The following is a 27618-nucleotide window of genomic DNA, read 5'->3' as shown; positions in this document are numbered from 1 at the left end:
TAACCATGGAGAGAGAAAAAAAAAGAGTTCTTAAAAACTTAAATTCCTCCTTTTTAAAAAGTAATATAAATATATGCCTTGAAAGATCCTGAGGGACTGAGTCTTAGAATTTGCCTTTGCTCAACTTGATCTTGGACCTGAACCCAGTGAAGCCTTTGAATCCATATTTGAAGTTGACAAACTCCATTCCTTCACATATCCGGCATATCTTTTTTAAAATATTACAGAGAACACAATAACAATATTTCAGCAAGAAGGATTGCTGGTTAAACTTGCAAAAAAGATGCATAAAAGGCAAAAGTAAATAAACAAGACAGAAACTTCAGGAAAAAAGAACTTTAAAAATAAATTGTGCTGCAAAACTACTTTTGCAATTACAGTGTCGTGTTTGGCCCCGCTATGTTTCAGAGGCACTGCGTTAATATAAACAGAATTGTCTAATGCACTTTTTCAACACAGTGTTTCCCAGCCAAGGGCTAGCACAAATTCATTCTACTGCTAGGTGCCGATGACACTTTGGTTTGCTTTACTGGCAACATTTTGGCAACGCATCCTATACTAAGAGGAAGGCTGGAAACCAAGCACATGACAAGAGCCAAATCCACTGTGTTACTTCTTTTCATGCTTCTTGGTTAATTCCCCCACGCCCAGTTGGAGGCTGCCCCGGCTGTCACTGGTTCTCTCTCCCCTCTGCTGGCTCTCCTGGGAGACTTGCTGCACAGCTTGCAAGATGGCATTCTGCACAATCTGTTTGCTGGCTTTCTGCAGCTTCACCTCTTCAGGCTCATTTCCAGGTTTCTCACCTAGCCAAAAATATGAAAGGGAGGTAAAAAGAACAAAATCAATTTCAGGAACTGTTACTTTGGAAAGGGCAGGCGGGATAGGTGAGAACTAAGAAGGTGCTAGAGTGGCCTGGTTAATTGCTACTGTCTCCCTTTCCATTTGTTTGCCCCAGTTGTGTGCCCAACGTATATTCTCACCTTCTCAGAATCCTCTGCTGCCAGCAGGTGTCATGAGAATACAGTCCCAGCCAATCAGGACCTCTGGGAAAATTCTGGAGAGAGATAAATTCATGCCTCTTTGGGCCTTTGACACTTACCCCTTCTTTCTATGCAGGATGCAGACATAATGCTTTTAGGTGCTGCACCCAAATTACAATAAGCATGGGGATGAAAGCCAACATTCTGGCCATGGCTGGGGAGAAAAAAAGAGTCTAGTTTTGAAAGTATCACTCAGCATCCACATCAGCCCTGGACCCTGTACTTCTGGACTTCTTTGTATGTGAGATAAATAAACTCCTTGTAGTTGAATCTGCCATTAGCCAAGTTTTATGTTATTTGCAACTGAATGTATGCCTAATCGATTTAATTTCACCAGGGCTGGAAAAGAATGGATTACTACTGAATCTGTTTTAGGCTCAACCCTGCTCCTATAATAACATCCTGAGGAATGAAGCCTTTTGTTCATCTGAATCTGTCCTCCATGACCTAGAACAGAGGTTGGCAAACTTTTTCAATAGAACCAGAGTGGAAATATTTTAGACTTGTGGGCCAAACAGTCTCTATGACCCAACTACTCAGCTCTGCTTATTGTAGCGCTATCAACAATACATAAATGAATGCCTATGGTTTTGGTTCAATAACTCATTACTTACAAAAAAGAGGTTGTGGGCCAGATTTGGCCCTTAGGCCATGGTTTGCCAACCCCTAGTCTAAGAATGGTGGGAATTTTCTAATTAGAAGGCAGGTAGTACCCATAATTGAGTCTTCTCTTCCTTATTAAAAACAAGACAAAACTTTGATTTTATTCAGGCAGCTATGTAAGTAGGTATAGCTAAGGTCTGATCAATGAGGTGAAAGTTCATTTAGTAAAATATCTGGAAAAGGTCTTTAAAAGTAAATAAGTAGACAAAGGCCCTGTACCCTCTCCCCATCCCACTGTGACTTGACACAATGGCTCTCTCTACAGAGGCTTTTGTTAACCATGAGGGAATCTTTAGAATGGAAACCATTTTCAGGTATTTGCAGAGAAAAACTCAGAAAGAGCCTAAGAACCCAATGACCAAGAGCCACATATCAGTCCTTGGCTGCCCATTTTCAGGACTCTTTCATGTTCAAACAAAATATGTATCTTATTTCATGCACTGTTATTTTGGACTCTCTTTTATTATGCAGCACACTTATTGCTAACTCATGCATGGCAGAATGATCATGAATCTAACATTTGACTAAAGTGCAATCATGAAAATTTCAAATTCCACCTGCTTATATTTAGAGTGACAAATAGAACGGTCATCATTTGTTATTCAGAACCATCATTTCTGATGTTTCCTCTATTCAAATATGCTGCTGCCATGAAAATGTATTTAAAGTTGGGGGTTTTTCACCGGGATTGATTCATTGACAACAGAATGTATATACTTAGGAGAAAAACATCACAGAAGAGAATACGGAGTCATTCCAGAAGACCAGGCAGCTCTTATCCCTTGAGACGGAGTTGTCAATTATTTAGCAGAATTTGTATCACTAGCACCATTTCCTGTGGGATTTACAGTTTAATGAACAAAGTAAGATGAATCTATTCAAAACCAAGGGACAATCCTCATCTCCCTCCCCTCAAAAAAAGAAAAAGAAAAGAATAAAATGAACAATCTGCACCAAAGTAAGCAGAGAAAGAAGCAAAAGCTACAGTGTATAACAGATAGAAACTTTAAATTAGCTGAGAAGAATACTTCAAATATGCTCTGCAAAAAAAAGAGTGAACAGTAATAATAAGGCTAGGGCACGATGATTTAGATTTTGTGCTTTGAATCACTTCAGAGCTGAGTCCGGGTTCTTTCTACCACTTTATAGACTTCCAATCTTCGGCAAGTCATTTAGACTCTGTAAGCCTGTTTGTACATCTGTCAAATGAGCAATTAGTATCTATTTTAGGGTAATTGCTAGAAAATTAAGTGACATGACATTTATTCAGCACTCAGTGTGGCTCCTTGAGTACTTAGTGTCCACCACCATCTTTTGGTTAAGGCATAGACTCGGCTATTGTAACAAGGAAACTCAAAAATCCACCAGAAAACTCACACAAGAAAGTGATAATTATTGCCCTCTCTTGTAGCAGCCCAGAGGTGCTCTGGTGTGCAGGTGACCCTGCTCAACCAGGTTACCTAAAGGGTCTGCCTCCTTCTAGCCTATTGCTCTGCCATCTCCTATTATATTGACCTCATCTGCATGAATAGAACTGATTCACCAATATCCCATCTGGGGCTAGAAGGCAGTCAAAGGGCAAATGGAAGGTAGGTGATTTCCTTTAAAAGGATCATCATATAAGTCACAAACATCACTATGCTCACATTTCATTGGGGGAAACTGAGTTACAAGGCCACACCTGACCACATGGAAGGCTGGAAAGTAAGTTGCAAACTGGACAGCCATAAGGCCTCCTAAAACCAGGGAGGTTCTAACGCTAACACCAAGAAGCAATTACAGATTTTTTGAAATTACTTCTGTGGAATCGTCAATGCTAATTTGAAGAGGAAGAGTATAAATTTACAGCAGGTTATTATGATACCCGGGGAGCCCTGTCTACTACCACTATAGAGCATAAATGTGTAGGCAAACAGAAAAGTTTAAAAAGTTCCTGTTTGTGGGATGCCTGGGTAGCTCAGTGGTTGAGCATCTGCCTTCAGTTCAGGGTGTGATCCCAGAGTCCCAGGATTGAGTCCCACATCGGGCTCCCTGCGGGGAGCCTGCTTCTCCTTCTGCCCGTGTCTCTCTCTGCTTCTATCTCTGTGTCTGTTACGAATAAATAAATAAAAGCTTTAAAAAAAGTTCTTGTTTGATCCTGGAAAGAGTATCTTAGCCAAACTACATATGTAGTACACATGTTCCTGCTGTAGAGCTATTTTTGTGCCTTTGGATGGAAGAAGGAAAAATGTAAGGATGAGAGTAAGCTGATTCCTTAACAGGAGAGAGAGAGAGAGAGAGAGAGAGAAACATTCTAAATTTAGCTATGACCCAATATCTGACCTACATTATCATATCCTCATCTAACCACCATGAAGATAAATTGATTAAAAAGTCAAAGACAGCCTGTGCCATGCTGTCTAGAGTATCCCTTTGGTGACTTGCAAGATTGGTAACCCTCATGGCCCTCATCACCACATTGTTCTGGGTCATGAATATCTATCTGAAGAGAAGAGTATAGGACAAAAAGAGTGGCAACTAGCTGGGACAGAGAAAGTGAGGAATGAAAATGAGGGTAAGAGCCATGCACAGCACGTGGACAATAAAATCAAAACAAAACAAACAAGTAAACAACAACAATAACAACCAAATAGAGAGAGAGAGAGAACCACAGAAGGCCCCAATAGCCAAAGCAGTCCTGAGAAAGAACAAAACAGGAGGTATCACACATCCTGATTCCAAACTATATTATAAAACAAAAATCAAAACATGGGTACTGGCCTAAAAATAGACACACAGACCAGTGGCACAGATTAAGAATCCAGAAGTAAACCCATGCATATGTGGTCAGCTAATATTTGACAAGGGAGCCAAGAATACTCAATATTTTCTCAGGAGAAAATACAGTATACATTCACTAAATGGTACTAGGGAAATGGAATAATCATATGAAAAAGAATGAAACTTGATCCCTACCTTACACCAGTCACTGGATTAAAGACTTGAATACCTCAAACCATAAAACTCCTGAAAGAACATATGAAAAAAGCTTCTCAGCAACACCTTTTGTGATATGGCACCTAGAGCACAAGCAACAAAATCAAAAATAAACAAGCAGACTATCTCAAACTAAAAAGCTTCTGCACAGCAAAAAGAATGAAAAGGCAATCTACAGAAAGGGATGAACTATTTACAAATCATATCTCTGAAAAGGGTTAATATCCAAAATATATTTTAAAAAGTATACAACTCTATAACAAAAAACTATATAAATGGCCAACAGGTACATTAAAAGGAGGTCATCACTAATCATTAGGGAAATACAAGTCAAAACCACAATGAGATATCACTTCATGCCTGTTAGAATAGTAAGCATCAAAAAGACAAGGGATAAATGCTGGCAAGGATGTGGAGGAAAGGAAGCCTTGGTACAGTAGGAGGTTGTAAATTGGTGCAGCCATTGTGAAAAACAGTATGAAGATTCCTCCAAAAATTAAAAATAGAAATACCATATAATCCAGAAGCTCCACTTCTGGATTTATATCCAAAGGAAGCAAAATCATTATCTTGAAAGATGTCTAGATCCCCATGTTTATTGCAGCATAACTTAAAATAGCCAAGACTTGGAAACAACTTACGTGTCCATTGACAGATTAATTGGATGAAGAAAATGTGATATGTGTACACAGCATATGAAAGAAAAATGTTTATGCACTGATTGTGTATTTGGGGACACATGAATAATATAAGGCAATGGTTCAATGAAGGCTCTGGAATCAGAATATATGGGCTTTAAATTTCTGTCCCCCAAACAAAATGGCCATGACTAGTTACTTAATCTTTAAATCCTCAATGTCTCTATATGTAAAACAGGGTCCTACCATTTGTGACAACATGGACAGACCTGAGGGCATCATACTAAGTGAAGTAAGTCAGACAAAGACAAATACTGTATGATCTCACTTCCATGTGGGATCTAAAAAAGAAAGAAAGAAAGAAAAAAAGAAAGAAAGAAAGGAAAAACCAAACTCATAAGAAAAAGAGCTCAGGGGGCACCTGGGTGGCTCAGTGGCTGAGCATCTGCCTTTGGCTCAGGTCGTGATCCCAGAACTCTGGGATCGACCCTGCATTGGGCTCCCCGTAGGGAGCCTACTTCTCCCTCTGCCTGTGTCTCTGCCTCTCTCTGTCTCTCATGAATGGATAAATAAAACCTTAAAAAAAAAAAAAGAAAAAGAGCTCAGAACTGTGGTTACCAGAGGTGGGGGATAGAGGGTAGAGGAGCTGGATGAAGGTGGTCAAAATGAACAAACTTCCAGTTATAAGACAGAAAAGTAAATAAATAAGAAAATGTTTTTTTTCTTTTTTTCCCTGGTGTCTATATGAGATTATGAATGGTAATCACTTCATAATAGATGCAAGTGAAGTTATTTAAAATTAGGCAATTGGCCACCTACAACATGTAGGTGGTTCATTAATTTCAAGTAAATTTAATTCATGTAAGTAAATGGCAAGACTCTGAGGAGTATTTCTCTGGTTGGTTCTGCCTCCCCTCGGGTCATAGTATAGTTTTTCACACAGTGCTTTTATCAGGGGTCTCAGCCAGGATGTTCTCAAACACCCTATCCTTTCAAGTGAATGCCAGAGAAGCACCAGGCAGTTATTATATTGGATCTACACCCTAAACTTTTACAGTGATCTCTGTCATTTCTATTTCAATAAAGCTGAAAGGAAAAAAAAAAGGTAAATCACAGATACACCACTCTCTTTCACCATACACAAAGATAAACTCAAAATGGATGAAAGATCTAAATGTGAGACAAGATTCCATCAAAATCCTAGAGAACACAGGCAACACCCTTTTTGAACTCGGCCACAGTAACTTCTTGCAAGATACATCCACGAAGGCAAAAGAAACAAAAGCAAAAATGAACTATTGGGACTTCATCAAGATAAGAAGCTTCTGCACAGCAAAGGATACAGTCAACAAAACTAAAAGACAACCTACAGAATGGGAGAAGATATTTGCAAATGACATATCAGATAAAGGGCTAGTTTCCAAGATCTATAAAGAACTTATTAAACTCAACACCAAAGAAACAAACAACCCAATCATGAAATGGGCAAAAGACATGAAGAGAAATCTCACAGAGGAAGACGTGGACATGGCCAACATGCACATGAGAAAATGCTCTGCATCACTTGCCATCAGGGAAATACAAATCAAAACCACAATGAGATACCACCTCACACCAGTGAGAATGGGGAAAATTAACAAGGCAGGAAACAACAAATGTTGGAGAGGATGTGGAGAAAAGGGAACCCTCCTGCACTGTTGGTGGGAATGTGAACTGGTGCAGCCACTCTGGAAAACTGTGTGGAGGTTCCTCAAAGAGTTAAAAATAGACCTGCCCTATGACCCAGCAATTGCACTGCTGGGGATTTACCCCAAAGATACAGATACAATGAAACGCCAGGGCACCTGCACCCCGATGTTTCTAGCAGCAATGGCCACAATAGCCAAACTGTGGAAGTAGCCTCGGTGTCCATCGAAAGATGAGTGGATAAAGAAGATGTGGTTTATGTATACAATGGAATATTACTCAGCCATTAGAAACGACGAATACCCACCATTTGCTTCAACATGGATAGAACTGGAGGGTATTATGCTGAGTGAAATGAGTCAATCGGAGAAGGAAAAACATTACATGGTCTCATTCATTTGGGGAATATAAATAATAGTGAAAGGGAATAGAAGGGAAGGGAGAAGAAATGGGTAGGATATATCAGAAAGGGAGACAGAACATAAAGACTCCTAACTCTGGGAAAAGAACTAGGGGTGGTGGAAGGGGAGGAGGGCGGGGGGTGGGGGTGAATGGGTGACGGGCACTGAGGGGGGCATTTGACGGGATGAGCACTGGGTGTTATTCTGTATGATGGCAAATTGAACACCAATAAAAAATAAATTTATTATTTAAAAAATCATAGATACATACTGTGTGTTAGACTCTCTGGCATGCAAGGAAAGATATCCTTCTGCTCGTTTAAGTTGGGGGGCTTCTTGGGGTGTGATTACCATGAGGAAACACATGTCTTAGCTGGACATCTTAGAAATATTTGGCTGAGTCTCATAGTACAATTCAGAAATTGGAGTCATCCAATATAACCCCAATAATTGGATTATCTAGATTATTCTCTGCTGTTAGAGAGTTTCAGCTGTCTGCCCGCAGATCTCCCTTTCTTCCCAAGTCACAGCATTTACTTACCCTTGTTTCTGTTTATTCATGACTTGAAGTGCTTCATGATTTTACGTACTGCCTTCTTTCTGAGAGCTTTTCAGTTAAGGCTCTGCGGGTAACTGCCTAATTCTTGACATAGCATCAGCTGAAATTCCTGAGAAGGAAACTGAAAGACTCAGCATACTACCACTATCCCTGAAAAACACAACTTTCATGCTAGGTCCCCTCCTAGGCCAGCCATAGACTGAATGCGGGGCTCATTCTGGCCCAATCAGCTGTGGCCTCAGAGTTTGGATCAAGAGGTGATAACCATCTATGCATGAGGAAGGAACCACCTAGAACTCCATCATGGGCAAGGTGCTAAGGGCAGAGCAGTCCCTCACAGGATTGGCCCCATCCTGTATAGTAACTGGTGTTTCTATGACATTCACTTGAAAGGATAGAGCATTCAAGAATATCCTAACAGAGACTCTTAATAAAAGTAGAGTGTAAAAAAAAATAAATAAATAAATAAAAAAATAAAAAAATAAAAAAATAAAAGTAGAGTGTGAAAAGTGTATTATGACCCAACAGGATGCAGAACCAACCAAAGAAATCCTCAGAGTCTTGCCATTTACTTACATGCATTACATTATTTGAAATTAATGAATCACCTACATGTTGTAGGTGGCCAATTGCCTAGTTTTAAATGATGCAAATGTCCTCTAGCCTAATTAGCATTTACAAAATCATTCTGGTATTTCACAAAAGATGATGAATCGACTTAATTAGCTTTCAACTCTAAATGCCCAATATAAATACATCCAAGTCAAAAATGTGATGTAACTAAATTTATCTTCAGTGTCTTACCACCTCGAATCATTACTCACCTACACGTGTCCACGCGCCCACACACTCAGAGACACACACAGGCATCCCCACGGTCATGCTTCCCTGTGACACCCAGTTTACTCCATGGGGACCAGCCTTCTGCAGATAACACTGAGCTCAGCAACCCTCCTCCGCTCCTCAGAGCTTGCTGCTCCATATGTCATCCTCACTTGCCCCAGTGGAACTTGTCTGGAACTCAATGCAATATGGTTAATAATTGGTCTTAATTCTTTATTTGTATCCATTAAAACCGTGCTTCCAATGACCATAGGAAGATCCTTCTGGTAAAAATTTCCAGTTTTCTCCCTCTAATAACCTAAGTGCCATTGGCCTCTATTACATTAACCCTATTAGATTCCAGTGAGGTGTGTTTTAGGAAAGGTCAGTGTTCTCATTTTGAGGCAGAATCTGATTAATGATTTTCCTTCCATCAGATCGATTTCCTTTGACACACAGAAAAGTGTGGCAGAGGTTGTATCATAAGCAGCATCTGTATCTCTGGTATCTCCTCACTGGGTTAGTAACTATGCAAATTATAGAAATCCCTCTCTGGGGATCCCTGGGTGGCGCAGCGGTTTGGCGCCTGCCTTTGGCCCAGGGCGCGATCCTGGAGACCCGGGATCGAATCCCACGTCGGGCTCCCTGCATGGAGCCTGCTTCTCCCTATGCCTGTGTCTCTGCCTCTCTCTCTCTCTCTCTCTCTGTGTGACTATCATAAATAAATAAAAAAATTAAAAAAAAAAAGAAGTCCCTCTCTGGCAAGATAGGGTTCCATCACCACTGCCTGCCCATAATCTCCAAAGCACAGTGTTGCTAATGGTGACCATGGACCATATTTTTTATCTTCCCCTCTCATTGCTTGAGACTATCAAGACAGTGTTATCATTCATCAATGACTAGCATGTGGAACACAGAGACAAGAACTAATTCTGGTCCTTTTATTAATGGAATGATAGTCTATTTTCTGGCTCTAAGTACAAGAATTTTCCATGAAGGACCAGATGTTAGCTCTCACTCATTTATGCCAACTGCTAACGAAGCTGTCCTGGCTGCCCTGCTTTGCCACTGAGCAAGCTGAAGTTATATGACTTCCTAGCAATGGAAAGTCACAGCCTCTAAGCTTCCAGCTTGCTGCTAACACCACCAAACCAGCGCTGCTTTCCTGTGCACCATAACCAAATCAGAAGCAGCATTTGGGGGTTTCTAGAAGGTAGATGTGAGAATCAGAAGGCAAGACAGGTATTGGCAGGTATAGGACACCTCTAAGTCACATTTGAGCAATGCCCCACCAATGCCACCATCACCCACATCAAAGCAAGAACAGGGCATGAAGAAACACAACTGACTGTGCCTGCAGTGGTCAGGCTGGTCATTTTATAATGAGGCAAGCTACTCTCATAAACTATACAGAGCTCTTTATTGAATTGTCCCCTAGAGCAAGAAGAGATGAAAGATATTTATTGAGTATCTACATGCAGGGTCCTGTGGAGAGTGACATAGGCCACTAGGGCAAAGCATTTCATTCATGTGTGCATTCATTTCTAAACAAATTACGGAGCACTTACTATAAAGCAAATGCTAGATTAGGTATAAGAGATTAAAATGTTGAGCAAAACAGTCACGGATCCTGCTTTACTGGTGTTTACAATACAGTGGAAGAGTCAAGCTTTGATCAAATAATCAAACAGGCTTATCATTTCGAGCCAGGGCACATGCTGTGAAGGGGCATGGTAGGCATTACAAGGGAAACTGATCTTGTCTGGGATCAGGGAATGATGCCCAGGCAGGGGGATTCCGAAGTAAACAAGGTATTAACCAATGAAATGAAAGTGGCAGGAACAGGACAGGGAGAACATGTCATGCAGGAAGATCAAATCCATGTGGAAATTCACCAGTGTGTGTGGGACAGAGCCCTGTGGGGAACTGAGAGCAGCCTCAGGGGCCAAGTGCCTCTTGGGGGAAGGGGGCTCTAGAGACAGTGCCTAGGAAAGTGGGCCAGCCAGACACTGCCTAGGAAAGTGGGTACAGCTGCACTGTACCACCAAATCTGCACCACACGTGGTAGCTGGAGAAGCCAGAGGGGAGTTATAAAACCGAAGTGGGAACACATGGGGTTTGGAGCAGGTCTAGAAAGACAGACTGGATTTGGAAAGGCCAACAGGAAAAGGAAGGGAATTCTTTCCCTGGCCTCAGAGGGCACAACAGACAGTTGACTCACTGACTCAGTGTCCTCAAAAGCTTTTATCTTGCAGAGCCACCTCATTATTTTAGAACATAATTTAACTTATACGACTGGGTTGCCATGTGTTATTTTTAGGACAGCCGTAAGGAATAGTGTCAATAAAACTCGAAAAGGAAAAGACCATTTTAAACTAGAAATCAAATTTGAGTGTGTTGGCCAAGACGAAGGTAATTTTGAAAAAGAACAACAAAGAAAAAAAGAAAAAATTTACCAGCTATCAGTACCAATTATCAGTAACAATTCTGAAAGTGTGATATTGATATAGGAATAGAAAAATCGGCCAATGAAATAGAACGGGAAGTCTAGAAACAGCCTACATATTCCAGGTCACCTGATCTATAATAAATATGACACAGCAGTGCAGTGGGGAAAAGATGGTATTTTCAGGCAATGGAGTGGAGGCTGATAGTTATTCATGAGGAAAAATAGGGAGCTTTGGCTACCTCACACTATACATAGAAAATCACTTCCAGGTGGGCTTCATATCTACATTTGAAATGTAAAAAAATCTGGAGCTCAGAGGTTTTTTAGGAGAGTGAAGTTACTCTGTCACTATAATGGCAGATACAAGTTATTTTACATTTTTTTAAAGCCCTAGAATGTACAACACCCAGAGTGAACCCTAATGTAGACTATGAACTGTGGATGGTTATGATGTGTTGATGTAGGTTCAGCAATTGTAACAAATGTGCTACTGTGGTTCAGGATATTGATAATGAGGGTAGGTTGGAGAGGGTAGGAGAGATATGGGAAGTCTCTGTTTTCTCCCCCTTAAATTTGCTGAGAACCTAAAACTGCTCTAAACGAAAACAGTCTTTAAAAGATGATCAAGCATTTAGAAGAAAATATAAAAGGGTATCTTTCTGATGTGGGAGTAGACAAGGATTTCGTAACAGAAAACAAAAAGCAGCGACCATAAAGGAAAACATTGATAAATCAGACTATACTAAACCAAGTGTTTTTTATCATGGAAATAGAGCCACAGGAAAAGGCTTCCTACTTTTGACAGGAAGTCGAGGTGAGGAAAATGTGAAATGCCATCTTGGAGATGCTTTAAGTATTTAATTTTCTGAATACTTGGATAACAAATTCTCAACCAAGACTGGGTTAAGAGTTCAGAGACACCCACAAAGCTGTTCTGACCACCACACAGATTTCTGCCAACCTTAGCTACGGGCTTCCCTCCTTTCACCCCAAAAGACTAGGGAAATGAAATTTCTCCCCAAATCCCTCGTTTCTTGCAGTCAGTAGAAGCTCTAGAATTTCTATGAAGGAAGGATTAAGGAACAGCAATCCAGAAGAAGGGGAAAAGAAGAATTTTTCCTGAATCTAGGGCAAACACAGCACCTTTTACAGGACTGATAAAATGTCCATTTGCCATATCAAACAACAACCGGTGGGAAGGAAGAGATGGGGCCACCCTGTGACAGTGATTGCCTGTCTCCTCACCTTTTCTAACCAGCTCACTTCTGCAGAGCGGGCGTGTCACCCAGTGTCCGCTCTCCCCTCCCAGAGCCACCAAACCAAGCCCAAACTCCTGGCTCCTGCATTCCTTGCCCAGGGATATGCCACATACGTGGGGGCAGTTCCTCCCAGACAGCGACTCTGGAAATCTGGGAGTCAGGTGTTAAGGGAACAGAGGAAAGGAGCACCATGTGAGCCTCTGTCTTAAAGAAAGTGACAATACTAGATCTGAATAGATAGCAAAATAAATCTTGGAACCCGGGGGATCATGTGCTCTCTTCCCACATTCCGAACTGGATCTTTGCCCCTAGGCAAGTACTACCATCCCCAGGGCTCAGCTTCCAGTTCACCACCTCCCCAGCTGGGCCACGGTTCAGTTCTGCAGCCTCTGCTGCCCCTTGGTGGCGACTCCTAGAATTGCCACAGACCCAGGACAGACAGCCTTCCGGAGGGTGCTGTGTGCCCTGGTTCCTGGATAGTGTGTGGGGGTGGGGGAAATCCTTGACTCATGATACAGGACTGGTTACTTTATAAGACACACAGAATAACTAGCACATCCATGCTAGTTTCTGACCACAAAAACTTTCATGAGGCCATTTACAGATTTGTCCTCCCAAGAGTTCTGGAGCAGCTGGAAACACAGTCCAGAGGTTTCCCATCCTCATTCAGATGAAAATTGCTTGACTGAATTACCAGATCTCTTAACTATTTAAGGAAAGATTCTGAGTTCCTAGGCAAAACTAGCCACAAGCTCTCCCTTCCTACCCATCTGGGAAAGGGAGGGAGGAAAGGAAGGATGTGATTTTAAAGGAACCCTTAAAAGACAAAGACAAAAACTCTTCTCCCATCCTCCTCCCTAACATGAATAAGATAATCCTCACAATCACCTTTTTCTGCTAAAGAAGGAATCAAATTCCCACCTGCAACAAGTCATCAGAAAGTACAAGTCTAGAACTTAACTAAATAACCTCTCAAAAGCATTTCCTCACCCTTGGAGAATATAAGTGTATAGCAAGAGTCCCTGGGGGCTAACTGGAGAAAATTACACTCTGACATACAGTAAAATCTTGTCTATTCTCCTTAAAGAGCAGCTCCCAACCTTTTGAAGATGATGCCTTTGCAATGTCAAAATATTTCACATATCCCCTCGTCTGACAATGACAAAAAGAGGCCATGAATTCAGCAGTGCTTTTAAGATGAATTTGAATGTTATTAATCACAACAGCCTCCACATCCATTTGAAAAATTGCAGGAGTTATGTGAGACTGTGTATTCCAACCACAGAAAGAGTGCAGTGCAAATGTGCCATCCTGTCTCCTGAAACAGCTACTCGTCTCCCAGGGTCCCTCTTGGTCCCACATCAGACTAGTGCTGCTAGAAGCAATACCAGGCAGGCAGATGTTACCATCAATTCCCAGTGATGGAATGCAGACAGAGCCGAGAGCATGGGGCAGAACTAGAAGCCTTCTACCAGCTAGCCTCAAATTCTCCCCTCTCCCAAACGGTCGCTTGGGAAACATCTATTCAATGTCCAAATGTGTCAGGTTTGCACAAGACAGACCAACTTTTCACCTTCAGGAAGGAAACAATGACTACGATTTTTCAGAGTTTTTAAGGACCACAAAATATTTGAAGACTTAAAAGATTAACAGAAATTGAGAATCAATTCTCAGTTTTTTAAGTGGAAGAGTATGGAGTCTCCCCCTTGGGGCCCCACTCTGTAAGTCCCAGAGCTGAGGCTAGAACCCAGGCTTTGTAGACCTCACCATGGTACATTCTAGCTGCTGTCTACTCTGCAAGAAGGCAAGGATTCAGCAGCCATTAAGAGACCCCAAAGACTATTCCCTTCTCTGCACAAAATGGAAGACACATAAACATATGTCCCCCTTTCCTAATTGCTTCCTTGGCCTCCCATTTGCATTTAGAATGAAAGCTCAATCTCTTATCATGGCCTTCATGGCCAGACACCTGTCTCAGGTCCAACATCACACCGTCCCTCCTCTCACTTGGCTTTGTATTCAGCTCATCACAAACAACATCTAGTTTGAAAGTATAAATAGCCTAGTGGGCCCTGCTGTGTGTCTTGGCCTGCTCAGGCTACTATAACATAAACACCATGGACTGCGTGGCTTACACATCAAATGTATTTCTCACATTCTGGAGGCTAAGAAGTCCAAGATTAAGATGCCAATGGATTGGGTGTCTGGTAAGGGTCAGATTTGTGGTTCACAGATGACCCTTTCCCTGAGTCTTCACATGGTGGAAGGACCAAGAGTTCTCACTGGGTTCTCCTTTCTAAGGAACTAACCCCATTCTTGAGGGCTCCATCCTCATGACCTAATCACCTCCCAAGAGCCCCACCTCCTAATTCCATCACCTCGATGGCTAGGATTTCGACATAGGAATTTGGGGATGACACACACATTCAGTCCATAACACTGTGGGAATTTTGGCAAGCTATTTTTCCCCTATAAGATGCAGACAATAATAGCACCTCCATTATAGGATCATTCTGATTAAAGAAGTATTTGTAAAGTGCTTGGAGCCAAGATTTAAGAGAAGCAGTACCCAAGTGCCTATTAAAAATTTTTTTTATAAATGAAAAGTCTGGATCCACGTGGTTTCCAAGCAGCCCTCATCTAAAAGGTAAAACAACTACACATGGATTCAACTATTGTGGCCATACTGCATTTAGCTTCCTGACATTAGTACTGAGAAGAAAGCCTTCCATAGGCAACACCTCCTCCAAAGCCTCTCCTTAAGAATCTGCAGCTGCCCCAAATGCAGCCCAACACGTCCCACATGCCTGTGCTTGGTGTCCACCTTCCTGGCCAGGGCATCGGCTCCCTAGGGCACGAGCCCCATCTGTCTTGCTCAGCACTCTGTCCCCAGGACTCAGCACAGCAATGACTCACAGTGGACACTCAGAAGTGGTGCAAAGAATGATGACTGCACTAGTTTTCCAGTTTCCTGTTCTAGCTTTCTCTCCCTTTTTCTCTGTGCTCCCATTAATTTATTCCTCTTGGCCTCTTTTGCTGCTCCTCTGCAATTAGACTTTGGGAGGAAACAGCTGAAGAGATGCTCTTTTGGTACCAGCTCAGACCCTCCATGTGAACAAGAGTGCAGAAAGCAGCCTAGAGTAAGAATATCAAAAAGTCTGCTCCAATTTCCAGGTCACAGAGAACTAGGTCAATCAGCATTTAGAAACTTTACAATAAGGTCATATCTCTTTTCCTATCTCCCTGTTAAACTTCATCATTTCCTGTTTTGCATACCTACAAGCCCCTCCAAGGATCAATTTTCAGCTCCCTCCTTTTGATATCAACTGCTTTTTAGAATAGGCAACATGATAACAACCCCCCTTCGTGGGATCCAGTGATGTTTCCAGGTGATTCAACTCCTTTGGCTCTTTGCCATGCAAACAGTCTCCATGTTTATAAACTCCCTGAACCCTGTACATCTCGGGTCCAGACTCTTGGAGGCTGTGTAGCCATCCATTTGTGCTGAGGAAGCCCCAGTGCTAGAGGCACCAAGTGTGACTCCCACCTCTGGGCCACCCTGAGTTCGTCTGAACAAGCCTTGACTTTGTCAGATTTAAATCATATAATACAGGTGAAATGAGTAACACATGAAACATTTGGTTCGTTTCTTTAAAGCAGAGGAATGAGGAGACAAGTCACCATTGTGTCATCTACAAATTGGACAAAGACATATACAACTCCTTCTTCAACCATGAGTTTCCTTGGGCGAAATTCTACTATATGTAGCTTTTCTTTTATTACACCTTTTTTTTATGTAACCGTAAGAATCTTGGCTCTCTTTACTGTGTTGGGGTTAATTAGAAAAAAAGAACAGGTGGCTGGAAATAGAAAAGGAAATGAAGAACAAGATCAGATGTTTTGTCTTTTTTTCTTTTCCAGTGATATTTCAGAAGGAGAAAGAAGCTGAAGGAAAATAAACCCAGACTTCAGGAGTGTGTGTTCTTAGAGCTGTGTGACAGGAGGCTAATCTCCTGTTCTCTCCCTGTGTCTTGGGGAGTTACGGCTGCCAGCACCAAAAACTCCAAGTCAGAGCACAGCATCAGTACAGAGCATCCATCTAAGATCCCATATGAGATAAAAAGAAGAAAGGGAGGAAGGAGAGGTGGAGTCAGGAGGAAATAAGAAACAGTATTTCAAAGGATGCAAATCAGGGATCCCTGGGTGGCGCAGTGGTTTGGCGCCGGGATCGAATCCCACGTCGGGCGCCCCGTGCATGCAGCCTGCTTGTGTCTCTGCCTCTCTCTCTCTCTCTCTCTCTCTCTGCGTGTGACTATCATAAATAAAAATTAAAAAAAAAACAAAGGATGCAAATCATATAAAATCAAATGATATGCATCTAATTGAAATTGTAGATAGTGCCTTTGAAAGTTTCTAGCAAGCAAACTATAGTAAATAGAAATTAATTATACAAGACACATTATAACCAGTTTAAGATGTAAGGCTTCACACTGGTATACTTTTTATGAGGTAACTCTCACTTTTGCCTTATTTAGTGAAAATAGTATAAGTGCATGGGCTAGCACAGATAGATTTATACCCTACCATTCCTCTCATCTTATTTTTTTTATGAAATCTCAATCCTCAGCCACAGATTCTTCCGCCATAATTTTTTAGTTTGTTTAACCAGTGATTCCATATGAGAACTAAGAATTGGCAGCGTCTCTGAGGCCACTGAGTCCCCTCTCCAAACACACCCTCTCCTTCCTACTAAATTTAAGTAATATCCCAAATTTTCTGATAATCATTCTCTTGCTTTTCCTTAACATTTGGCTACATAGTGTTACCCACAGCTCTAGTTTGATCATTTCCATTGCTATACAGCATCCCATTTAATGACCAGATCAAAATGTTTATTCTCCTACTAATAGCACTTGGCTCGATTCCAGTTTTACACTATTATGAATGATTCTGCTGCAAACATTCTTGATTTTTGTCTAATAAGGCACATTCACAAGAGTTTCCAAGACCATGAAGCAGGAGTAGACTTCTGGGTTATAGAGAATAATCATGCTCAAATTCCCTAAGCATTGCCAACTTGTTATCCAAAGGAGTTGTACACGGGACGCCTGGGTGGCTCAGAAGTTGAGCGTCTGCCTTCGGCTCAGGGCATGATCCCGGGGTCCGGGGATCCAGTCCCACATCAGGCTCCCTATGGGGAGCCTGCTTCTCCTTTTGCCTATGTCTCTGCCTCTTTGTGTCTCTTATGAATAAATTTAAAAAATAAAACCTTAAAAGAAAGGAGTAGTACAAATTTACAATCCCTATAGCTAGGAGTATTCCCACTGTTCAAAATCCTGGTCAAAACAAAACAAAAAAATCCTGGTCAATACCTAGTATGTGTCTTTTTTTTTTTTTAATACCAACCTGGTAAGCATGAACTTTTATCTTTTGAAAAAAAAATGTTTATCTTCTGGATTTAATTTGCATGTCCCAGATACCTAACGAGTTTGAGCATCTTTTCTGAGATCATCATGATTTCCCCCTTTTATGAAGCACCTATTCTATTTACCTTCTCACCCATTTTCCCACTGAGTGGTTTTCCTTTTCTTTATTGTCTTGTGTATATTCTAGACACAACCACTTTGTCAGTTATATGTGCAGGGAATATCTTCTCCCTCTTTGTGGCCTTTTTCTTTTTCCTCTTAACTGTGTGTGGTTCACTTACTGAACAGAAGTTGTTTATTTTAACATAGTCAAATCTATCTTTTTTTTTCTTTTTTTCATTTCTGTTCAGTGATTTCTTTTGTGGTCTGAACTCACTCCTGAGCTCAGCAAGTTGTTTTTGGTGAGGGGAAACATGAGTGAGAAGCCAAAGCATTTTTCTTTCAGTGTGTTTATTATTTCTTTAGAAAAAGGAAGGCACAAGCATTTCATTTTGCTTTTGTCATTGAGTGGAATGTACTAATCAGAACAGGGTTCTAGAATATAGGATAAAGGCCACGCATGAGAAGGAAACTTTCAAGAAATTGTGCAGTTCAGCTATATCTTGAAAAGTGAGCCAGAAAAAATAAGTGTGGCAGATAAACAAGGCAAGAAAGTAGGGTTGTTAATTGGTTGATACTATTTTAACCACAAGAGTGATGGTAGCCAGAAATCCCAAAAGGAATAATAAAGTATGGTAGAGGATCCAAAGCAGACTGCTTTATAGCACTGAGGTCTGCCTTGGCACAGGACCCCAATTTATAGTAACCAACTTATAATGAGGATAGTCACAAGCAGATGAAGGAAACAGTCATAAAAAATGGAGCCATTCAAGCTTGGGGAGATCTGAGAGGCGGTTGTGCCATGGACTAAAAACAATATATTATGTCAAAACAATAAGGAAAGGATTTATGTGTAAAAGGGCTAAATTGAGTCTATACACTCTAAAGAGATGTTAGGGACTCAGGTCAAAGTGAGCGAAAATAACAAATTATGTAGTTTCACGGCTACACTGTCTCACCTGGCCTCTTTACCAGCAGCTTCTCTTAGAAAGAAACCCCAGGAATCAGGAACCCAGGGCTAGCACAGGTGGGTCTCAGCTCTTGGCCCGTGTGTAAGGAATCAGAACAAGATGGCAATCCCTTGCTCTGTTGCTCTGTCTGCCTTTGCCCTGAAAGGTTGGGTCTGCAAGAGGACCCGATGCCACATGGAGTTATTCAAACATTTATTGAGCATCTATTATGTCCAGGCAATGTGCTAGGCATTAGGGATATTGAGATAATCTACTGGCACTTGAGATATTCATTGAAGACATGAGATATGATCTGGTTCTATGAACAAGCCTCTTAACCCCTTAGCCTGGTTTAACTCATCTTACAAATTCCCGTAGAAATGTCTTCCCAGCTAGATTTCATTGGATGAATATGAGGGTAAAAATTTATAAAATTCAAATGTATGAATGTGATGTATACATATTACATCACTAATATATTTATAGATAAGGCTGATGGGCTTCTTTCAAATTCTGCCATGAGTTTAAAATTCTTGTATTTCAGAGTTTTGTCTTTAGAAAGGCCTGAAGAGGACGTAAAGAAGAAAGGACTTCCTCTTTGTACTGGCACAGGCAGTACAAAGAGAATGAAGTAATAAAGAGGATGACCTGGTACAGGAGAGACCAGCCTGCAGGCAGGTCACTGAGCACCTGGTTGATTTGTGGTTCTCAAACTCTGGCAACGTAAGCACCACCGGGGTTAATAGTTATAGCAATGACTATGGGATGCAGCTTAGAAATTTACATATTTAACTGTGACTACAGGTAATTCTAATAGAGATTTCACGTCGGCTGCCCTGTTATTTAAAGCTCACCTTCAGCCTATGCCTACAGAGCATGAGGAAACTAAATGAGTAAGTGACCATTTCACAATTTATTTAATTAAAGGGGACAATTGAGCAGATGACACAGGCTCCAGAGTGCAAGATGGCCTTTTCCATTTACTAAATTAGCTAACTGCCAAATCTGTGCTATACTTTGGGAAACAAATCAGCCTTCAACAAGATTTTAATCTTAATTTCAAAATCCTATTACTTCATCTACCCTCTCTCTAGGTCTCAAATTGGAGTTCTGAAATTAGCATCATTTTCAGGGCTTTCCTTTTTCATTATAGTTTAATTTGTCAAAGGACTCAGATTTATTGACAATATAAAAAACCTTTTGCTGAGGGAAAATGGAGCTGCTTCTGTAATTTTTGGATCACTGAGAGATGGAAATAAGTGAAAAATACTCAAAGTCTACTGTGTTGTGAGGCCAAAGGCATCATTGGCCAGGAACACTCTTCAGAAAAGAAGTTCTTATTTATGGAAAATTTGCCTCTGAGATTTTATATATATATATATATATATATATATATATATATACACTCTAAAGTCTTTGTGTGTTAAAGTCATATTGTCTTCTTGGCAGCCTTCAAGGTATTTCTTTCAATACTTGATTGGAGTTAAACAGTATGAATTAAAGTGGGTTCCAAGAAGTAAGAAAATTAGAAGACCCATTTCCAAATCTCATGAAACATTCACAAGGAAATCAATGTAGAACATTTGCAAATGATAAAAAAGAAATGCTGGCAGATAATGTTATCAATATGTGCTTAGAAGGCTGAACAATATGACTTATTATCTTTTGGATCCATCTGGTAGGCTTATGTGAGTCACATAATGTACTGGGCAGTTTATTTTAAAAATCCAATATTACAACAATTATGCCTTTTTAGAAAACAGGGGGATGTAATTCTTACTATCAGATGAACAGAAAAAAAAAAAACATTATGCATTTGAATACATATCACAAGCAGTGATTGCACCTATACAGAAGTCCCTCCTTTACCCATGTTTTCACTGTCCACCGTTGCCCACAGTCAACCAGGGTCTAGAAGGCAGATGGTCCTCTTTTTTTTTCTTTAAGATTTTTTTTTTAAGTAATTACTACACCCAGTATGGGACTCAAAATCACAGTCCCAAGATCAAGAATCCCATGCTCTACTGACTGAGCCAGCCAGGTGCCCCAGGTGGTCTTCTTTCTGATGTATCCTCAGAGGGTCAATAGTAGCCTAATGATGCATCACAATGTCCACATCATTCACATCTCTTCATTTCATCCTATAGGTACTTTACCATCTCACATCATCAGAAGAAAAGTAGATACAGTATAATTTTTAAGAGAGAGAAACCACAGTCACATAACTTTTAGTACAGTTTATTGTTACAGTTGTCCTATTTTATTTTGAGTTACTATTGTTAATCTCTTACTCTGCCTAATTTATAAATCAAACTTTATCATAGTTATGTGTGTATAGGAAAAAACATGGTGCATAGTTTGGTACTATCTGTGGTTTCAGGCATCATTGAGGGTCTTGGAATGTATCCCCCATGGATAAAGGTGGGGGAGGACTCCTGTATTTGGAAAATATTCTCTAATCATGTGCAGACAACCTAGATCAAGATGAAAAAGGATGGTGAAAGAAAACCTCAAACTCATATTTCAATTTAATATGCACATGGAGGGCAGCCCTGGTGGCTCAGTGGTTTAGCGCCACCTTCAGCCCAGGGCCTGATCCTGGAGTCTGGGGATCAAGTCCCACATCGGGCTCCCCACAAGGAGCCTACTTCTCCCTCTGCCTGTGTCTCTGCCTCTCTTTCTCTCTGTGTCTCTCATGAATAAATACATAAAATCTTTAAAAAATAAATAAAAGGTTATTTCTTTAAAAAAACAAATAACATGCACATGGATATGATTTTATATAAAATCATGTTACCTTGAGGAAGAGAGTGAGGGATAAGTTAATTAATAGCAAGGTGATAAAAGTTGAAAAATATACTCTATCAGTACCTTTCCAGCCCATTAATTGGATAATTTCAACCCATCATTTTAACCCATACAACTCATACTATTCAGATACTATACAGCTGGTGTCTCTCATATGTTTATTCTAATCCCCCACCCCAGTAAGTAAACAGAAATATGGATCAGTGCAAGTGTCCCTTAAAGAAGAAAGATGAACCCAGCAAAACATGCCATTGAAATGTTTCAAACTGTGTGTTGTACTTAACAAGGGGAGATGCCATCCAAGACTTTAATTGGTGCATAATACGAACAGATAAAATGGATCATCAGCCACTGGTTCCACCCCAAACTCAGCTCATAACTGGAGAGTGGCCAGGCCTGCCCGGCAGACACCTGTTAACACTCCAAGGGTGACAAGGAGTAGGTTGCAAGAAGAAACAGCAGCCATGACAAAGCACTTCACTTCCTGGTGTCCTCTGTGTAATTCTACTATGAACTCAAACTCTGAAAATCAGTAGAGAATAATAACATTTTGGAGCTGTATCCAGGTTTTAGATTAAGCAGACATGAGAGTTTTCAAAGATGAGACGCCAAGTGTTCTGATTTGAGCTCTTGTTCTCCCTTCATGCCGCCCTTAAGTCAGATCAAAGGAGCTTCACCTACACATCCAACGAAATCCTTCAAATATAAGCTAAGGATATCTATAGGCTGGTCTCTCTACGTAAAAGAAAGGTGTTACACAGGAAGAGCAGATACAGGCCTCATGTCTCTCCACTCCTCTTTCTAAGGCTGGTACTGCCAAGCCTTTGTGTCACTTGTTGTAAGTGAGCCTGGCTGACCCTCAGGAACCTTCTCCACTCAGTGCTCCAAACAGCCCTTGCCAATGAACCGATCCTCATAGAAAAGAGCCAGCAGTTTCAAGGCACAGAACCCGCACGAGGCTGAGAGACAACCAGCATCGTCACCAGGCCACCGAGTAACTTTGACAATTCACTTGACTTACCTGCCTCAAGCTTCCCTTTCTGAAAAGGAAATTCTAACATTCAACATTCCAAAACGTGCTGTGCAATGACCCTGATAAACTATTACTTTCACTGCTTTTGAACTATCTGATCTTTAGCAAATTAATCAAAAGTAGACAGTTTCCAGAAAGATAATAAGCATCTATTGGTGAGAAGGCTCCCTAAACTAAACAACAAATTACCTACTAAGTGTTATATCGTTGTCTATGTGTAAGCTCCTCTCCAATTCATCATTATATTGCTGATGATGGGGAGGAATTAAAATGCTCACATCTTGGTGAGTATTGTGTAATGTACAGAAATATCAAATCACTATGTCGTGCATCTGAAACTAATATAACATTGTATGTCAACTTTATAATTTTTAAATTATAATTTTTTAAAAATGCTCATGTCTTATAGAAATGCATTTGGTTTTTGCTCTTTTGCCACCACAAAATGGTTAGAATTTGTATTTTTCTGAATTAATTAAGTTTGGCTCTTCAGGCCCTAGTGAGTTGACATTTCTCCTCCATCTGTCCTAGGAGGCAGGGACAGTGTGTTTGCTATGTTTCTCCTTTATTTTGCTCCCCCAAATCAGGCACATAGAATCACCATCCACTGCTGTTGCAAGGAGCAAGGCACCATTCTGTGTCCAGTTCTTGGCATCACCACAATCTGTGTGCATACTTGATGGAGTATGAACTATATTTAAACCATATCTTGATAAACTTACAGAAAAGACAAGAGTTGTTGATAAAAATCAAATCAAGATAGAAGAATCTGCTCAACACAGATAAAAAGAAGGTCAGAATCTGATTTCATTCCTGGCTCCTATTTCACTGGGGCTCAAAATGACATTTGAAATTGTTTTCTTAGAAACTGGCAGAGCGTGATTTAAGGTTGCAAGAATGTTAATCACAGTAAGCATCTTGGGTCACTGGGAACCAGAGTTCCCAAAAACCTGTGAGCATCTGTTTCCTTTTCAATTGGTTACAGGCACTTCTTTTAAATGTTTCTGCTCCTTAAGTCACATCTTCCATAGTGTTTTTCACCATGTGCAAAACGTAGCACGATTGGTTTAGGTGACAGTGAGTGACTAGCAATTTGCTATGCTAACATGCAGAGACGTGCTAATTATTAAAGAATGGCTCTGCTTCTCAATCATATTTAAAAGAGGAAAAGAATTAAATGATCAGGAAGGACATTGAGTGTGATTTTCATTCCTGCATACTAAAATGTATTTTTAAAATTACATAATAATTTAAGTGGTGTGATCCTAGCACCAAAGTAGACAGTTGGGTAAATGGAACAGGTTAGAAAGCCTGGTACCTGGAATTTGACAAAAATGGTAATTCACATGAACAGAGACAGATACTGATAAAATTTGATAAATGATTTTTTTTTTTTTCATTTAAAATTCTAGCTCCAGGGCAGCCCTGGTGGCTCAGCAGTTTAGCGCCGCCTTCAGCCCAGGCTGTGATCCTGGAGACCGGGATCAAGTCCCACTTTGGGTTCCCTGCATGGAGCCTGCTTCTCCCTCTACCTGTGTCTCTGCCTTTCTCTATCTGTTTGTCTCTCATGAACAAATAAATAAATAAAATCTTTAAAAAAAAATAAAATAAGATTCTAGCTCCAGATAGAGAAAGAAATGGTGATTTTTTTTAAAAACGAAGAACATAAACCATGCACACTAGAGTAGATGCATGTGGCTGAAGAAATGCAGTGGAGAGAAATGGCTCTGGGGGTAGAAGATGAAAGAATAGAAAATAACAAAATAAAAGACAGGGGCTCTGTGTGGGTCAATGATGGTGGTGTGTCATGATCTGAAGAAGGTGATCAATTAAATCCAGCACATTGAAGGTTAAAAGGACAGAAGAAAAAAAGAAAAGGAGGAAGTGAGGATCAAACGTAATGAATATATATCTGATCTTGGGAAGAAGTCCTTCTCAGAATAAAAACAAAGAAAGAAATCACCAAGAAGATTGATAAATTTTACTACACTACAGTAAAATCTTCCATACGTCAAGAAAGCCATAATAATTTTAAAAGGCAATAAACTGGAGGATATATTTCCTCTATGTATGAAATAGGTTGATATCTTAATATATAAATGGGTCTTGCCAATCAATAACAACCCCAATACAAATATGACTTAATTATAATGACTAATTGACAGAAGAAATAGTCAAACTGGTTAAGGAAGCACAAGCATTAGCCTGTGTACCTTCCAACGTATAAAAACACAAAAAGGAATGAACCCACAACCATGACAAGAAGGGAGAATGAAACTGAAGGCACCTATGAAGGGAGAGCTCTACAAATTTCTGGAAGAAGGAAAGCATATGGCATTGAGTAGACATAGGAAATTGTCCGAAAAAGCCACAGCCTAGAATATACAAGAAGAGGACAGCCAAGAAAGTAAGCCACACTCAGTCCAAGAGATCAGAGAAATTCTGGGATACATATGGGATCAGAATGCTCAGTACTGTGGAGGTAGAGATACGAAGTAGGATTCATCAGACAGAATGATGGAAAACAATTGCAATATGCATTCATCCTCCTTCTCCAGCCCAGTCCTCATCTTGAAAAAAAACAGGACAGTATTTTCTCCCCAGGCAAATGTAAGGCAACAACATAATAATAAAATGGCAGCTATTCTCTACCTCATGCCCACAGATGGCTGCAATAGATCCACATATCAGATCCTCATAAAGCAACATGCAAAGGCAGAGTGTGGACTCCTTTCTCCTGATGACTATTGCCATGAGGTGGGATATTTTTTTACTAGGTGCCTCCCCCACCTTCCCATCACTCTCCATACCCAACTCAACCAACAGGCTTCCTTTCTTCCTTCTTTGGTCGCAGGGCCAAACCAATCACTGGCAACAGCCGTGGAACAATCATCAGAGCATAGACTAGTCAGCATTTTTGTGAGTCAGTTGAGTGAAAGGTAGATACCAGGACAAAATCCAGACTCTTTCACACAGATGAAGAGGAGTTGGTTTTGCGTCGGCAAGCATCAATGTTTGCCGCATCAGTGTTATTGGCTTTGCAGAAATACCAGGCAACATGATCCCATCAAGAGTTTATAACAATTGAATTTACAACAGGAGTGATTTTTGCAGGTTCTCCTAAAAACCATTGCTAACGGTGGTAAAAATAACCATATAACTGTTTTGAGTTTTATGATAGTCTCCTGGTTCTACCTTAAATGTTCTATCTTTTACTAATCGCCAGCACAAACTTTTTCCTCAGTCTGGTTGGTGCTGAGGATACACACCACGTTTATTTCCCCACCTCGCCTTCTATTATACCCTCATCCATCTGAAGGGCTCTGTGCCAATCTCTGTAATAAAATTACTGCCGCCACTGGGCCTGCTGCCTGAGACTGTTTCTAGCTAAACCTTATTGAACACTCGCTAGGTTCCCGGCACAGTTAAGCACATCTTGTGGATTATCTCATTTATTCCTTTAAGCACCCTTAGGAAGTGGCACTGTGCTCCCTACATGTAGGCAGAAGGATAGGGTCAGGTGCACAACTGACTGCAGAGATCACTGTTTCCCTATTCCCCAACCCAACCCGAATATGGGTTCCCCTATGTTGTGGTTGGTAGCAGAATTTTGTCACTTGGGCTCTTTTTTTTTTTTTTTAAGTATTGTTGACACATAATGTTACATTAGTATCAAGTGTACTGTTTAGTAATTTGACAAGTTTATACCTTATGCTATGTTCACCACAAGTGTAGCTATCGTCTGTCCCATTACATCACTATTATATCATTGACTGTGTTCCTTATGCTGTGACTTTTATTCCCATGATTTATTAATTTCATAACTGGAAGCCTTTTTCTTATTCTTAAGCCTTATTGCCAAAAAGGGGTAACAATGTATGCTCTTTTTTATCATGTATGTCTTGATAGGAATGAACAGTCTGTAAGTCAGATTAGATAAAGTAAAGGCAGGAGGGGAACTTGAAAAAAATTGTTTTACAGAGCAGAAAATAAAAGCAATAAGGAAAAATATAACCCACTTCCTTATTTTACCATCGCCTTCATATAGCCTTCCTTAATAACCAAAGTCATCACTTATTAGCCCTGGCAGGTAGGTATCATTCCCCCTGTTTTAGAGATGAGTAAAGCAGAAACTCACAAAGTTTAAGTGCCTTTCCAAAGATAATACAGCCAGATCACAGTTCAAATCCAAGCTGCCCACTTCCAAACCTCATGCCCATTCCTCCTCAGCACCACACTGTCTCCAATTTTCCAAATCTCTTACTGTCTGAAATGCTACTTTATCTTGAAATCTACCACCAACTTTTTGAACTTTTATCTTAATGTGAACCCTTCTCCTTATAGTTCATGCCTCCCAGTCTCAAGTTTCTAGAAGCATGGCACTTGGATAACATGGATCACAAACAGGTGTCCATATCTCGAAATGAGGCAACTCTCAAACAGGTGGGGAGGAAGTACATAAGGGACCTAAAGGAGGTGTATTAGTCAGGGTTCTCCAGAGAAACAGAACCAGTTAGATAGAGACATAGAAGGAGATTAGGGACAGGGGTAGGGATGAGGGGGCTAGTAAGAGACAGAGAGAGAGATTTTTTAAAGTTTCGGTTCTTACAATTGTGAGAGCCGGCAAAGCCACCCTTTATAGGACAGGTCGGCAGCCTAGAGACCCAGGGAAGATATGATGTTGCAGTCTTGAGTCCAAAGACAGTCCGAAGGAAGAATTCCTTCTTCCTCAGGGAACCTGAGTCCTTTCTCTTAAGGCCTGGCACTGACTGGATGAGGTCCACTCTCATTATGGGGGCCATTTGCTCT

The 27618-nt window shown here is 40.6% G+C and overlaps 1 protein-coding gene across 1 annotated transcript; it reads right to left on the bottom strand.

Moving 5' to 3' along the window:
• Positions 1 to 609: 609 nt before the first annotated feature.
• AKAIN1 (A-kinase anchor inhibitor 1) lies at positions 610 to 27599 on the bottom strand. The gene is made up of 2 exons (XM_041749014.1): positions 27419 to 27599; positions 610 to 803 (listed from the first exon to the last, which is right to left on the bottom strand). Exons 1-2 carry the CDS (start codon positions 27597 to 27599, stop codon positions 610 to 612), a joined length of 375 nt encoding a protein of 124 aa, XP_041604948.1.
• Positions 27600 to 27618: the final 19 nt, after the last annotated feature.

This window comes from Vulpes lagopus, chromosome 1 (genome assembly GCF_018345385.1).
Source record: "Vulpes lagopus strain Blue_001 chromosome 1, ASM1834538v1, whole genome shotgun sequence".
NCBI classification, from domain to species: Eukaryota; Metazoa; Chordata; class Mammalia; order Carnivora; family Canidae; genus Vulpes; species Vulpes lagopus.
Note: the sequence above shows the minus strand (reverse complement) of the source record. Positions and strands in the feature narration are given on the sequence as shown.

What these genes read in the sequence shown, in the direction of transcription:
- AKAIN1 (XM_041749014.1), bottom strand. Translation starts at nt 27,599, where the DNA reads ATGAGAGTGGACCTCATCCAGTCAGTGCCAGGCCTTAAGAGAAAGGAC. An exon ending in CTTTGCCGGCTCTCACAATT is followed by an intron (nt 804 to 27,418) that starts GTAAGAACCGAA and finishes ATTTTTGGCTAG; the next exon opens with GTGAGAAACCTGGAAATGAG.